This window comes from Phyllobates terribilis, unplaced genomic scaffold, assembly GCF_046119375.1.
Source record: "Phyllobates terribilis strain yellow unplaced genomic scaffold, ASM4611937v1 Scaffold_8__6_contigs__length_399053987, whole genome shotgun sequence".
NCBI classification, from domain to species: Eukaryota; Metazoa; Chordata; class Amphibia; order Anura; family Dendrobatidae; genus Phyllobates; species Phyllobates terribilis.
In genome coordinates this window covers 305180459-305196699 of record NW_027362768.1, presented here as the reverse complement: position 1 = coordinate 305196699, position 16241 = coordinate 305180459, and the positions used below count along the sequence as shown (strand labels likewise).

Sequence of the window (16241 nt, the reverse complement as noted above, 5' to 3'; positions counted from 1 at the left end):
TAAAAGGAAGTCCACCTGTGTGCAATCTAATTGTCTCATAGTCTGTCACTTTTCTGAAAGGCCACAGAGGCTGCAACAACATTAAGCAAGAGGCACCACTAACTAAACAACACCATGAAGATCAAGGAGATCTCCAAACAAGTCAAGGACAAAGTTGTTGAGTAGTGCAAGTCAGGGTTGGGTTATAAAAAAAATTCCCAATCTCTGATGATCCCCCGGAGCACCATGAAATACATTATCATCAAATGGAAAGAACATGGTACCACAACAAACCTGCCATTAGTGAGCCACCTACCAAAACTCTCAGCCCGGGCAAGAAGTGCATTAATCAGAGAGGCAGCACAGAGACGAAAGGTAACCCTGAAGGAGCTGCAGAGTTCCCAAGCAGAGACTGGAGTATCTGTTCATACGACCACAATAAGACATATACTCCATAGAACTGGCTTTTATGGAACAGTGGGCTGAAAAAAGCCTTTACTTACACACAAAAATTGTAAGGCCCACTTTGAGTTTACCAAAAGACACGTGGGAGACTCCCCAATGTATGGAGAAAGGTGCTGTGATCAGATGAGACCAAAATTTAACTTTTTGGCCACCATGGTAAATGCTATGTCTGGCACCAAATCAACACAGCTTATGACCCTAAAAACACCTTCCCCATAGTGAAACATAGTGGTAGCAGCATCATGCTTTGGGAAAAATGATCTGAGTCAGTGGGGAGATGGATGGTACAAAATACAGGAATATTCTTGAGCAAAACCTGTGTCACTCTTTACATGAACTGATGTAAACCATCAAAAAACAATGTCATTTTAGGTTGTGAGGTAGCAAAAAACAAAAAATACCAAATGTGTTGAAATAGCAAAAAAAAGTACATTTCCGCAATTGTTTTTTTTTTTTGCCATTTATAGCGTTCATTTTTTAGTAAATGTGACCTGGAAATATGATCTTAAAGGACAGTACCATTATGGAGATGCCAAACATGATATTTTTTGTTTTATTTAGGTGGTGAAAAAAAAATCTGAAGTTTGTGTAAAAAAAAAATAAAAACATTTTTTTCGCTCACCAAACCAAAATTTTTATTGATGTAATTTTGGGGTAGATATGCTGTTTTAATCCCTTTTATTATATTTTTTTGTGTTGTTGCGGTGACCAAAAAAATCCAATTCTGGCATATTTTTTAATCTTGCTGCACTGTTTACCGATCAAATTAATTAATTTTATATTTTGATAAATCATACTTTTATGAACGCAGCGATACCAAATATGTGTATTTTTTAATGGGGAAAAAAGGGGTGATTTGAACTTTTTTTCTTAAATAGCACAGCTTCATGTTATATGTTTTCTGGCAAAAAGGGTGTAATCTGTAGTGTTTTCAAGCAGATGTTAATATAGCTTTAAGGGAATCTGTCAGTAGAATCTACACTCATAAGACAAGATATGAGCATGCAGGTCTTAGGAAGCTGAATTAAATGATACCATGATATCTTCAATTTGATATCTTTTTCCAGAGAAATAGACATTTTTCTTAATATGTAAATGAGTTGTTAAGATCTATGGGCTGGACATAGATCTCCCAGAGAATCTGCCTCCAGAGCTTATTTTAAATGAAAATGGGTGTTACCAGTGTGAGACATCAGGAGAATAGACTGTCAGTCATTACATGTCTCACACTGGAAACACTCTATTTCATTTAAAATAATCTCTGCAGGCAGATTCTCGGGGAGATCTATGTCCAGCCCATAGATTTTAACAGCTCATTTACATATTAAGTAAATGTGGATTTCTTGGGAATCAAACATTGGATCTCAGATATCAAGGTATAATTTTATTAAGCTTCCTATGACCTGCACGCCCATATAGACACCTTAAAAGGGTTGATCCTACTGACAGATTCCCTTTAACTTGATTTAAAGAGTACCTATTAACTGTCTGTGGCTACCCTTTTTTTAAGAAAACTGTGGGCAGTCACAGACAGATAATTCAGTCCAGAGCCTCTCACCTAGCCAAATCAGTTCTCATACTTTGCACTGATGAGGGCCAACAGCCCAAAACACCATGTCTGCAAATTGGGATTCTGATTTGGCTTTTATCCTAAGTCATATTGCAAGACTCGTTAAAGGGTTGATTGTGACTTGTAGGATTGCTGCTTCCAATAGGTGGCGCTATAGAGTTCAAGTCCTCTTCTTCTCTGAAGAGGCAATTTGCATACTAAATATTCCCCGTCTCATGCTGCACATAACACATCTGCATCTCTGGCTGCTATGGGCATAAAAGGGGACAAACTTATGGTGTGGCAACCATGCTCCCCTGACCTCAACCCCATTGAGAACCTCTGGAGCATCATCAAAAGGAGTGTCTATGATGGCGGGAGGCAGTTCACATCTAAGCAACAGCTCTGGGAGGGTATTCTGTCCTCATGCAAAACAATTGAAGCAGAAACCATCCAAAACCTGACAAATTCAATGGACGAGAGAGTTCAGAAGCTCCTTTCGAACAAGGGGTCCTATGTGCAAATGTAACATCACCTAGAATACAGTTTTGAGTTGAAAACTGTTTGATTTCAGTTTGTAATAACCTGCTAATACTTATAATTTCAAAAATGACCATTTTTTTTGTTCTTTATTAAAATGAAAAGGTTGAAAACTCTGCTGTGCATAATAATTTGGAACATGCATTTTGAGCGCAGTTTGAGTTTTTTATTTTTTTAAAAATATACTGTTATCATAGGCAGTTTGTACAAAAACCTTTCAATTGTACTCTAATAGTTATTTGACTGGAAAATTACAATGACTGCAATTCATATAGGCAATTTGGGAAAATCTGAGAAAATATTATTTGCATAATAATTTGGAACACAGTGTAATTCATATTTAATAAACAGCCATCTTGGGCTTATGGTCTTTTGATTGTGATCTTCATCACTGAACGTGGCTTTCTCTGTGAACCTGCAGTTGATGGGGACACAGTCCTCGTACTGTGGCCTTGAGGCGAGGAGCGGGCTAGAGTTAACGATTGTCTCTACCCGGTCAAGGTTCCTACCCAAGAAGGCCTGAGGGGAGCGGAGGAGTAAAGCTCCGCAGGCAAAAGGATTCCAGGGGGATGCAGACGGAGCGGTATACACCACCTGTCCTCACTATTCTGGCCTAGTTAGAGGGAGTCCTGCTGCAAGAGGGGTACCGGCCCCCGATATCTGACTCTGTCACTTTAAGTCTTAGTCGGAGAAGCCCGGAGGCTCAGTGGATCCCACCGGGTGTCGGACGGAGCGGAGTCGCCACCCATACCCTGGTTCTGTGCATAGTCCAGAGGGAGACCCGGCCTTAGTACACGTACCACATACGGACAGGAGAGGACCTAGAGGGAACGTCTAGGAACACTCTGATGCAAGGTCCTGACCAAAGCACCTGAACTACTCGGAGGTTGTCGGACCCCCGTTCCTGGTGGCCCCAGCATGCCGTGAGGAGCAGAGAGAAGCCTTGCAGCTGTGCTTTCTACCGTGAGTAAAACTTGGAAGACTACCCCTATGGCCTCCGGTTTCTTATTGCAACGCGGCACCGCACCACACCGCACCACATCTCCCACTACGATCCCCATCCTCCTGTTCCTTCTGCCCTGAGGCTCTGCTCCACCTGTGGGGAGTAATACCATCTGCTGCTGCCACTACATCCCGCCTCAGAGGACTGAACGCAGCGCTGGTGGAGGATCACCAGAAACCACAGGTGGCATAGTCAATAGAACAACTCGATTAACACCAAACCCTGATAGCCCATTAAATCTTTTATGTGACGGCCCTGGGCACGGAACGAGTCCAGGCCACGACTGCAACCCCCAATATCTGACCCGGCTCCGAGTATTCCCATCTCCCAGGGTAGGGCTGTGAGCGTCACACATACCAGGATAGGGATGAGGGATGCCATGCATACCCGGATAAGGATGAGGGGTGCCATGCATACCAGGATGGAGGGATGCCAGGCATACCAGGATGGGGATGGGGACCACATATAAAAGGAAGGGGGGGGCATATATACCAGGATGGGGGATATTGTCAGAATTGGGGGAAATTACCCCTATACCAGTGTCAGCAGAAGACCCCCTCCCCCTTAAAAGTGTATCATGACCACATTTTTTGCTTAAATTTTTTTTATATTCCTCCTCTAAAACCTAGGTGCATCTTAGGGTCCGGTGCGTCTTATAGTCCAAAAAATACGGTATACACTGTCAGGATTCCCCTCTATTTCCAGCTAGTACGTGGACACATGCTGACTGGCAGCTTTACTTGTTTCAATGTTCTGTTGAGTGAAGCAGATGAGAAACTAGTTACTTTGTGATTGTTACAATGCAAAATATATATTTGCAGTCATATGATGAGCTGGAAATATAGCGGAATCCTGACATTGTACATATTGACTCCAGAAATTTGTGTTGAACCCTGAAAACTCATTTAAAAAGCAACCTGAAATGACTTCTCAGCCAAGCGTCACTCAAAAATTTGGGTATTTTTTAGATCTTGTAGATCTATTTTTTTTAAGATGCTACACACTGCAATAATCAAAATAGAAAATAATGTGTTAAACTGAAAACTTAGAATATTGATTAATTTAATCTCTAGCTTTATGTGTGTATTAATTTCTAAACGTAGGTGAAACTGTGGAGGATACAGTTTATTGCAGGCAAATCCTATGTATGTACTTCAAAGAGTAATAATATTCTAATGAATCAAACAAAATGGATAATAAACAGCTGTATCGTTGTAATTAGGAATATCTTTGTATGTCCTACAGTCCTTTTTCGTGTGGACTGCATGAATATGTTCACAAAAATGCAAACACCGGTAACAACTTCCATGATATTAAAATGCATGTGATAAAGCCGATATACTAGGCATTGTGATTACAGGGTGGGCCATTTATATGGATACACCTAAATTAATTGAGAATGGTTGGTGAAACAACGGATACTGGAAGCCTGTGCTAGCATTTCTTCTGCGGTGTTGCTATCAGTGTGTCAAGAGTGGGAGAAGAGGGTTGCATTGACAATCCAACACAATGGGCAGCACTTTGAACACATTTTATAAGTGGTCATAAACTTGTAAAAAACTCATGAAAGAATAAAGTTACACTAAAACCAAGCACACCATTGTTTTTCTTGTGAAATTCTCAATAAGTTTGATGTGTCACATGACCCTCTTCAAATTTAAAAAAATAAAGTTGAATCCAAAATGGCCAACTTCAAAATGGCCACCATGGTCACCACCCATCTGGAAAGGTTTTCCCCCTCCCATATACTAATGTGCCACAAACAGGAAGTTGATATCACCAACCATTCCCATTTAATTTAGGTGTATCCATATAAATGGCCCACCCTGTATTGCTGTAATAATACTGTATTTTTAAGAAAGTAGATTTTATATTTTCTAACTTTCATTTTTAACAGTTTTTATCCTAAATATCTTTCCCTCCATTAAGCTTTAGACCCTTTTTCATGCTTGAGTATCATTATTATTAACTAGACAATGACTACTATATGAAAGGGAATCTGTCACCAGGTTTTTACCACCTAATCTTAAAACAGCGTAATGTAAAGACAGAGACCTTGATTCCAGTGATGTGTCACTTACTTTGCTGCTTGTAGTAGATTTGAGAAAATCACTGTTTTATCAACAGGAGATTAGAGGACTAGAAAACTTTGCGCCATGTAGTCAATCCATGCCCCCAAGACTGATTGGCTGCTTTCTGCCTATGCACAGTGTACACTGAAAGCAGCCAATAATGGGTGTGGGGTGCGGGGTTATATAGAGCTCAGCATTTAGAGAACTGTTAGATGTGCCACAGAAAAAAACAGGGATTTTATGAAAAGTGCAGCAAGTGACACATTACTGGAATCAGGATCTCTGCTCCTAGATTAATCTGCTCTACGATAGGGTAGCAAAAACCTGGTGACAGATTCCCTTTAAAAATTCCATTTAATTCTGAAGTTACATGCTACTGTTTATTACACTGAAGAGGATCTGTGATCAAGTAATAAAATGACGTGCAGTACCCAGTAAAGGCCACTAAGCAGTGCTAGGGAGTTCTGCTCCATAAACTCTTTGCATCCTTTCCAAGCCAGTACTGCAAATAGCTCTTCTATTGGGGTGCTTGATGTTGGACCCCCATCGATGTTATATTTATGACATCCTAAGAAAACAAAAAAAAATTTAAATTACAGTTCTGTAATATGATATACGACAATAGCAGCCGTCCGACACCATAGTCAATGGCAACTGTCAGATTTGGAGTCCGTCAGGTTCCTGTGGTGTGTCCATCATTTTACTGGAAAAAAATAGTACTTTGATATTGATGATCTTAGGATCCATATCAAAGTGATGGAAAATCCCTTTAAATTGTATAGCTGTAAAGATTTACTGTGACCATGCATATACAGCTTTTATGCTTCCAATGTTACAATGGTATTTCACATTTTTTATACACAAGATATTTCCTTTTTACAGGTTGTCTATGTCACTGCTACCTTTCCATATGTTATGCTGATAATTCTCCTGATCCGTGGGGTTACATTACCTGGAGCCGCTCAAGGGATAGAATTTTACCTGTATCCTGATTTATCAAGACTCTCAGATCCACAGGTAAGACAATGATATTTCATTTTATTAGAATATGTATTAGAAACAAAAGAAAAGATTCTAAACATTGTGTTATTGTAGAAAATTGAATCGATAATATATTTTCTTGGAAAAGTAAACTTGGAGACAAATAAAAAATACTAATTCATTGCTTCACGAAAATTGGATGACAAGTCAAATAAATTCTTAAGGGGTGCCAAAATCCAAATTGAACAGGAAGGGTTAAATATTAGGATTTCTACTTCACTGGAACCCATGAAGATAAGATTTTGGAAGAGTTGATTTGTTAGTAAATTGTCTTTAAAGCGTGTCTGCCAAAGGCAAGTATGATACTGAGCTTTTTTTGGCAAGGTGCGGAATATGTAGGTGCTCATATAGCGCTAACATAATCTGTAGCACTGTGCAGAATTACAGATAATTTCCAGTCTCAATAGGGCGCACAATCTGATTTTTTCTATTTGAGGCACAAACTTGTATAAATTGCAGAGGAAGCCAATTAATATCTTTGGCGTGTAGGAAGAAATTAGGGTACGTCTATGCAAACTGGGAAGAATATACAAACTCCATGCAGATGGTGTTGAACAGGCAACAATGTTGACCTTTAAGCCACTATATAAAATCAACTGGAAATAAAGTATATATTTAACATTTAAAGGGGTTGTCCACTACTCCACAATCCCTTTTCAATATCCATAATATGTCTTAGGAAAATAAGAAAATTACATGCTTATCTTGTGGACCAGTGCCGCTCTGCCGCTCCGAGTGCTATCATATTACTGATCTATCATTGTCACATTGTTGAACATTGTTACAAGATCACCGGGAGGAACAGGGTTAAGAGTGGAGGAGCTTTGCTGGTCCGGGAATTAAGTATATATATTTTTTCTTTTACAAAGCATATTCAATATGTTGAATAGTGGGCAAAATTTTTAATATTACCCATTTCCCTGACAATAAAAAAGAAGTCAATATTGACAATAATACACGTCCAGTTGTAATCCTTTACTCAAGATCAATCTTCAGGAACACACCACTCCCCAGCCTCCCCACTTCCTGCTGCAAAGGGGGGCAGTATTTTTCTGAATATTGATAGTTCAGAAAAGCGGCATGATCGAGCCGCTGGTGTAAAAGTGGTTACCAAGTAAAAAATTGGCCAGTTTTGTCTACTGTTTTATTCTCACTGCTTCCCTAAGTATTCTGTTTTTTGCTTTTTTTTTTAATCCAACATACGCTTCCACAGATACGGGTCTTCTAAGTTAGTGCAGCAAATTCCAGTTTTTATGTTTTTTACCATGGGTTTGTTGCTCTCAGGGAAATTTTTACAGCGAAGTCTAAAAACACGCAATTGGAAAATCCTATGAGCCATGCTCCCTAGGTAAAGACCATAAAAATTAGCTCTAAATAAAAAGACTAGTGATGAGCGAGCATGTTCTGTTAACCCTTTCGTTGAGCATGCTCGGGTGCTCGCTGAGTATCTTCATCGTGCTCGGGTGTTATGTTTTAGTCATTCGGTGCTCATGATTTGTGACTGTTTGACAGCTTTAATACTTGTGAGGAATGCCTAAGAAACAGGAAATCCAGCAAAGTGGATGGGATTTATAGAAATGTCATCATCACTGTCCTTTTTTTTTAACTCAGCGTAAACTGACTTGCGCTGCGTGTTTAAAATCTGCAGCATGTCAATTTCTCTGGCGGGAACGCTGAGTTTTCTCTGCGAATTTTCCCCATAGACTAGCATTAGATATGGAAAAAATGCAGGTAAAAACGCACATGCATTTTTAGTGCGTATTTGCTGCGGAAACGCATGTAATCCGCATCTAAGTACATCAATAAAGTTTTGTCAAAGACAGATATCAGAAGTATCAAAACAAAGCAGCTTTATTTATAGTATGACATACCAACAAGAAACAAAAAATGCAGTGTCAAAAACACAATAAAAATGCATGTTAAAAAACGCACACAAACCTCAAGTAACCTAATTTAAATATTAAGTGCAGAAATTCTGCAGAAATTCTGCAGCGTCAAAAACTCATAGCCTAAAAGTGCAATCTCCAATGCTGCTAGCAGAGGTATATTTGCCTCACCAGCATTAAAGAAATACAAAAAATGGTAGGATGTAGCGATTTTGCCATCTTTAGAGCAGTGCTTAGAAGTTCTATAGCAAAGAGTTTGCAAGTGCTGCGATCGGTGCCTAGAAGACATGCTATTTCTGATAGACTTCATTAGTGCTTGGTAACCTAGGCAGGTTTTATAATACTACAAAAAATTGCAAATTTGCAACAACAGCAAAAAGAAGAATATTTATAATTGGTTGTGTTAATAAAATAAAGAATAGGTGATGCATTCTGATTAAAGTTTGGACACTGACTGGGGATGGAATGAAAGGGAACTTGTTAGCTGATTCAAGTTGCCTGAACCATGGACATCATGAATCAGAGACCACCTTGTGTCTCAAAACGGTAACGCCTCCTTTCATTTAAAATAAGCTCTAGAGGCAGATTCTCAGGGAGATCTACAGTACAGACCAAAAGTTTGGACACACCTTCTAATTTTAAGATTTTTCTGTATTTTCATGACTATGAAAATTGTACATTCACACTGAAGGCATCAAAACTATGAAATAACACATGTTGAATTATATACTTAACAAAAAAAGTGTGAAACAACTGAAAATATGTCTTATAGTCTAGGTTCTTCAAAGTAGCCACCTTTTGCTTTGATGACTGCTTTGCACACTCTTGGCATTCTCTTGATGTGCTTCAAGAGGTAGTCACCGGAAATGGTCTTCCAACAACCTTGAAGGAGTTCCCAGAGATGCTTAGCACTTGTTGGCCCTTTTGCCTTCACTCTGCGGTCCACCTCACTCCAAACCATCTCGATTTGGTTCAGTTCTGGTGACTGTGGAGGCCAGGTCATCTGGCGTAGCACCCCATCACTCTCCTTCTTGGTCAAATAGCCCTTACACAGCCTGGAGGTGTGTTTGGGGTCATTGTCCTGTTGAAAAATAAATGATGGTCCAACTAAACGCAAACCGGATGGAATAGCATGCCGCTGCAAGATGCTGTGGTAGCCATGCTGGTTCAGTATGCCTTCAATTTTGAATAAATCCCCAACAGTGTCACCAGCAAAGCACCCCCACACCATCACACCTCCTCCTCCATGCTTCACGGTGGGAACCAGGCATGTAGAGTCCATCCGTTCACCTTTTCTGCGTCGCACAAAGACACGGTGGTTGGAACCAAAGATCTCAAATTTGGACTCATCAGACCAAAGCACAGATTTCCACTGGTCTAATGTCCATTCCTTGTGCTCTTTAGCCCAAACAAGTCCATTCTGCTTGTTGCCTGTCCTTAGCAGTGGTTTCCTAGCAGCTATTTTACCATGAAGACCTGCTGCACAAAGTCTCCTCTTAACAGTTGTTGAAGAGATGTGTCTGCTGCTAGAACTCTGTGTGGCATTGACCTGGTCTCTAATCTGAGCTGCTGTTAATCTGCGATTTCTGAGGCCGGTGACTCGGATAAACTTATCCTCAGAATCAGAGGTGACTCTTGGTCTTCCTTTCCTGGGGCGGTCCTCTTGGGAGCCAGTTTCTTTGTAGCGCTTGATGGTTTTTGCAACTGCACTTGGGGACACTTTCAAAATTTGCCCAATTTTTCACACTGACTGACCTTCATTTCTTAAAGTAATGATGGCCACTCGTTTTTCTTTATTTAGCTGCTTTTTTTCTTGCCATAATACAAATTCTAACAGTCTATTCAGTAGGACTATCAGCTGTGTATCCACCAGTCTTCAGCACAACAAAACTGATGGTCCCAACCCCATTTACAAGGCAAGAAATCCCACTTATTAAACCTGACAGGGCACACCTGTGAAGTGAAAACCATTTCCGGTGACTACCTCTTGAAGCTGATCAAGAGAATGCCAAGAGTGTGCAAAGCAGTCATCAAAGCAAATGGTGGCTATTTTGAAGAACCTAGAATATTAGACATATTTTCAGTTGTTTCACACTTTTTTTGTTAAGTATATAATTCTACATGTGTTAATTCATAGTTTTGATGCCTTCAGTGTGAATGTACAATTTTCATAGTCATGAAAATACAGAAAAATCTTTAGATGAGAAGGTGTATCCAAACTTTTGGTCTGTACTGTATGTCCGGCCCATTAATAGTTAATTTACATATTAACAAAATGTGCATTTCTCTGGAATAAGACATCGGTTTGCAGAGATCAAGGTATCATTTTATTCATATTCCTATGACCTACATGCCCATATAAACAGATTAGGAGGGTTGATCCTACTGACAGATTCCTTTTATCCTGTTGGTAATCATAACCTGTGCTCTTGTAACCTAGGAATTCTGTATGTAGTCTTACGGAGCCTCCCAAAGTAACATATAAGATTATTGGAAGGAGTGCACTTCCAGTCCGTCATTGTACTGTTTTCTTCGTCTCTTACGAAAGGAGCCACGGTGCCAGTCACTTGCTGATTTATTTGTTCTCCATAAATTCTATATCCTCTATTCTCTAAGGAGAGAAATTGAAAAAAAAGCCACGCACTGTCAAATTCTTCATTAGACTTGCTGCTTAAAAATGAAAAATGTACGATTCCCAGGAAAGAAATGTTTAGCAGATTTTCAACCAAACCAATCATTCTATGTGACCCTGCCACAAATATGTTGTCCTGGTATTTTAACGACAGGTGCATTTTACCTACTGCAAAAAGCATACTGAATCTCTTAGCACCCCCTGCTGGTAGATCACTGTTACAATAGCGGCTTCCATTACATTCCTTTTGTAACATTTCTCCATTGTTTGGTGTTTTTAAGCCTTAAGAAGAGGCTTCGTTTTCACTTGACCTATGATTTCTGCTGGCTTCTGCTTCCATTAAAAAGCTTGTCTGTCAAAAGACGTTCCGTTCTCCAGCAAGTGGTGAATCTTGGAGATGTAATCAGCTGTGTCTTATTCAGAATGACAGCACTGGAACCATTTAGGTCACCAAGGCAGACTAAAATGCAGTTTTAATGCTCTTTTGAAATAAAAACACAAGTAAACTATAAAAGGAAAGAAAGAAAACACTATCAATAAATCACAGAGTATCTGTAGTCACCAGATGAACAAAATGCAACATGCATGACTTCAGGTATCACATCGTCTCAGTGGGTATCTAAAACCATTGTAGCTATATGTTAAGAAAATTCATTTGAAGTTGAGGGAAAGACACAATGGAAAAAGCTTGGTAGTTGGCAGGGCAATTTTTGAAAAAAAATTAAACAGTGGATCAAACACTTTTTGGAAGATATACACTGCGTTCCAAATTATTATGCAAATAATATTTTCTCAGATTTTCCCAAATTACCTATATGAATTGCAGTCATTGTAATTTTCCAGTCAAATAACTATTAGAGTACAATTGAAAGGTTTTTGTACAAACTGCCTATGATAACAGTATATTTTTAAAAAAATAAAAAACTCAAACTGTGTTATGTGCAGCATGAGACGGGGCATTATCATGCAAGAAAAAGATCTTGCTGCGGAATGCACGGTTCTTCTTCTTGAACCATGGAAGGAAGCGCTGTTTGAGAAACTCAACATGCATTATAAAGTTCATCTTTACCCCTTCAGGGATCCTAAAAGGGCCGACAATCTCTCCCCCCATGATTCCAGCCCAAAACATTACTCCACCTCCTCCTTGTTAGCGCCGTAGCCGTGCTTGCATGGGGTATCCATCAACCAGCCTTCCTCCACTCCATCCATCTGGACCATCGAGATTATTTCATGCATGATAATGCCCCGTCTCATGCTGCACATCACACATCTTCATCTCTGGCTGCTATGGGCATAAAAGGAGACAAACTTATGGTGTGGCCCCCATGCTCCCCTGACCTCAACCCCATTGAGAACCTCTGGAGCATCATCAAAAGGAGTGTCTATGATGGCGGGAGGCAGTTCACATCTAAGCAACAGCTCTGGGAGGGTATTCTGTCCTCATGCAAAACAATTGAAGCAGAAATCATCCAAAACCTGACAAATTCAATGGACGAGAGAGTTCAGAAGCTCCTTTCGAACAAGGGGTCCTATGTGCAAATGTAACATCACCTAGAATAAAGTTTTGAGTTGAAAACTGTTTGATTTCAGTTTGTAGTAACCTGCTTATGCTTATAATTTCAAAAATGACAATTTTTTTGTTCTTTATTAAAATGAAAAGGTTCAAAACTCTGCAGTGCATAATAATTTGGAACATGCATTTTGAGTGCAGATTGAGTTTTTTATTTTTTTAAAAATATACTGTTATCATAGGCAGTTTGTACAAAAACCTTTCAATTGTATTCTAATAGTTATTTGACTGGAAAATTACAATGACTGCAATTCATATAGGTAATTTGGGAAAATCTGAGAAAATATTATTTGCATAATAATTTGGAACACAGTGTATTCTGTTAGTTATTTGCACACTTAGACTTTTTGTTGAGTTTTTTGAGCAAAAATCTAAGCAGGAGCTTTCAAATTTAGAGGAGGATTTGGAAAGTTTCTGCTCTGTTACTATGTGGACATACTTAACAAATTTTTGATATTTTTTGATATTTATGTGCACATAATGTCTTCAATCTAGTTTTTTTCGCGAAAACTAGCACTGCTTTCTTCCTGAAGAGGCTCCGCTAGTGATTTTTACTGTTGTTTTTGCAGTGGATCCTCAGAATCCATCTTTTTTACTCTATCCTCTATTAATAATCCCCTTAGGAGGCTTGAAGCTACAATCGTCTGATTGACTGTGCTATACATAGCAGCCCTGCTATGTATAGCAAAAATCATGATCTTCTATGAATGCCGGTCACGAGCCGGCATTCACAGGAGATTTACAAGGATAGGCACGGGGGCCTTCTGCAGACCTCCGTCTGTCATGACAACCCATCGGCAACCCGCTATCACATAACAGGGGTGCCGATGGGCAGGACTTGTGCCGTGCTTCTGGCTGGCATGTGTTAAATGCCTCTGTCAGTGATTGACAGGGGCATTTAACTTGTTATCAGCTGTGGGTGGATCTCAGATCCACCCGCAGGTGTTAGAAGCACTAGATGGCGGATTAAATCAGGCATCAAGTGCGAGGAAAGATGTGTGTTCAGCGCCGGAGCCCGCATCAAAGGTAGGGACACGGCCAATGAAGTAAATATTGGTCGTGAAGGGGTAAAATATACGTTTGACTGCCTCATTTGCTGATTATAAATATGTGCAGTCACCAATGCTTCAAGGTCTTCAACTTGTACAGTTATATTTGACCAGCATCTGTTGGATATAAACCTATAACAACAATGAAGGAGCAATGCAATCAAGGAATACAACAAAATATAAATTTTATTGAGAATATATTAGGATAAAAAATACATGATGGAAGGACTACAGAGACAATAAAATCACTTACCTGTGGGGTGGCATGGATACACAGAGTAATAACACTAATCACAAAAGTGAACCATGGATAAATCATTTTAAATACTTAATTTCATAGTTTATTACCTGTGGACATAATGGAAGGGATGTATGGGCTGCTAACACCTCGACGTGCATTACACCACCACCTGCGGTTTCTTCTTTTAATTGTGTGAGGAATCATTCTTTGTTTTCATGCATCTGTTAGATGTCTGACAAAAGAAACAGGCTTCTTATGATTTTAGTAAACTGTTTCAGCATTAATAACAGACCTCTTAAACTGTAGGACTTGTACTATGTCATAGTCTGTTAGGAGGGGTAGTGTCACGGGTGTGTCAGGTTTGACAGACAGTCATACGGGGTTTGGCTGTAGAACATCGCTGCATTTGGCCTTGCAGACATCTTCCTGATCCTTTCATGATCCCTCTCACTTTAGGACCCAGTGGTGATCCTCACCTTGCTGGGGGATTATTATACCTTTAGGACCCAGCGGTGATCCTCACCTTCTGCTGCCAATTAGCACCCCCTTGCTGTATCCTTAAATGCACTCAGTTTATCCAGAGAGTTGCTGGTGATAGTGTGCTCTAATCTATTCAAGTCTGGAATTCTAGTAGTTGGCTAGAATTTCCTTGGAGTTGCTTTGTGGATTGTTGATGTGTTCTCTCTGGTTTCATATTGAAGCTAAGGGTATTCCCTTGTTTGTTTCCCTTGTGTGTACTTTAGTTTGCAGTGGGGCTGACTAGTGCTCACCCCTCCAGCTCCCTACCTAGGGCCTAGCTTTAGGGTCAGCTAGGACCAGATTTTCTGCTCGGCAATAGGTGCAAAACCTATATAAGGTTCATAGGGGAGCCAGGTTTGAGCTGTTTAGGGGTCTCCACTCCCCCTTTCCCTACCTGTACGGCAACTTCCCCTTTTCCTGTCATTATATGCTGGGTTCTCCCCATACCCAGCATGACAGGCAGTTCCACGTGTCTGAGGAGACCTAGTCTATGGCCCCCCTTTGTCATAGTCAGTTGTTGGAGTTGCTCTCCGACAGCTTCTAAATACTTGGTTAGTTTCATTCCCCTCTCCACTCCATGCTGACAAATGTGTGGGAGTTGGAATTTTGTCTCTTTTTGGTACTACATGAATTAATAGGTGCATTTGGTACATTGAGCTTAGGTCTGTGTGCATCACAACTTAAACAACTATCTCTCCATCCTAGATACTGTACATGTCCACCGGCATAGTCCAGTCAATTAACAAAACACTCACACATTACTCTTCTTCATATTGTTTTTTCCACATTTCTCCCTCACTTCCTCAACCACATTCTTTCACTGCTCAGCTTCAAACAATGGTTTTGACAACACTGCTCTCTATTTTAACAGCCATCCCTTGAATACATACTGGGAAAGGTTTCTCTGTAATGAGAAAAAGGACACCAGCGACACCGATCTTAGAGTAGCTGTTAAGGATAACAGAATCAATTCACCAAGTGTTTTGCTCACCTGATATCCAGTATATTGAGGCTTCAATTGAAATCTTATGTCATAGGAAAATTTGGAGGATCCAGTAATAAATTTTTAGATTTCACAGGTATGCAGCACACGGTGGATAATTAGTAGAGATGAGCGGTGTTCGAATCGAACTGTTCGCCAATCTCAAATTCGAGCTGTTTTGGGCGGTGTTCGAGCCGTTCGGCGAACACGAACGATTTGAAAAAAATTCGGCTGTTCGAGGCTATGTTCGAAAACTGTTCGTGCACCAAAATCATAACTGGATTTTTTCTCAGTAATGCTGAAAATTAATGTTAATACACAGTTTGAGTGTACAGCGGGGCGGGGGGGGGGGGGGGGGCAGGGGATGGATCTCTGCAGAAATAATGAAGATCTCCATTTTTTTTTCTCTTTCCCGCATTTACAGTGGGGAGGTGCAATCTCTCAGCCTATCAGCAGCGCACACACGGAGCGAACTGCTTTTTTTCACACAAGCAAGGGCATGAATCATTGGCAGTGTATGTCACATGTCCTTGCCCTATAAGACCCAGCCATTTTCCCCTTCGCCACCATTTTCTCACTGCTGCAGCTGCGTGTTAGACGGCACCGCTGTTGCTGTGTGCGCTATACTTTGTTAATTTCAAGCCAATTTTCGCACAAATCTACAGATAGCTTGGGAGTAGGGAATAGTTGTGATTGCAGTCCTTTTAAGGACT

General features: G+C 40.1%; 1 protein-coding gene across 5 annotated transcripts in view; it reads left to right on the top strand.

The window, feature by feature from the left end:
• The window catches only part of SLC6A11 (solute carrier family 6 member 11), a 626328-nt gene that overhangs the window by 495374 nt on the left and 114713 nt on the right, over positions 1-16241 (top strand). For all 5 annotated transcript variants that reach the window (XM_073644516.1, XM_073644514.1, XM_073644515.1 and 2 more), the window contains exon 7: positions 6491-6625. In XM_073644516.1, coding sequence (XP_073500617.1) covers positions 6491-6625 — 135 coding nt within the window. The remainder of the gene's footprint in view (positions 1-6490; positions 6626-16241) is intronic.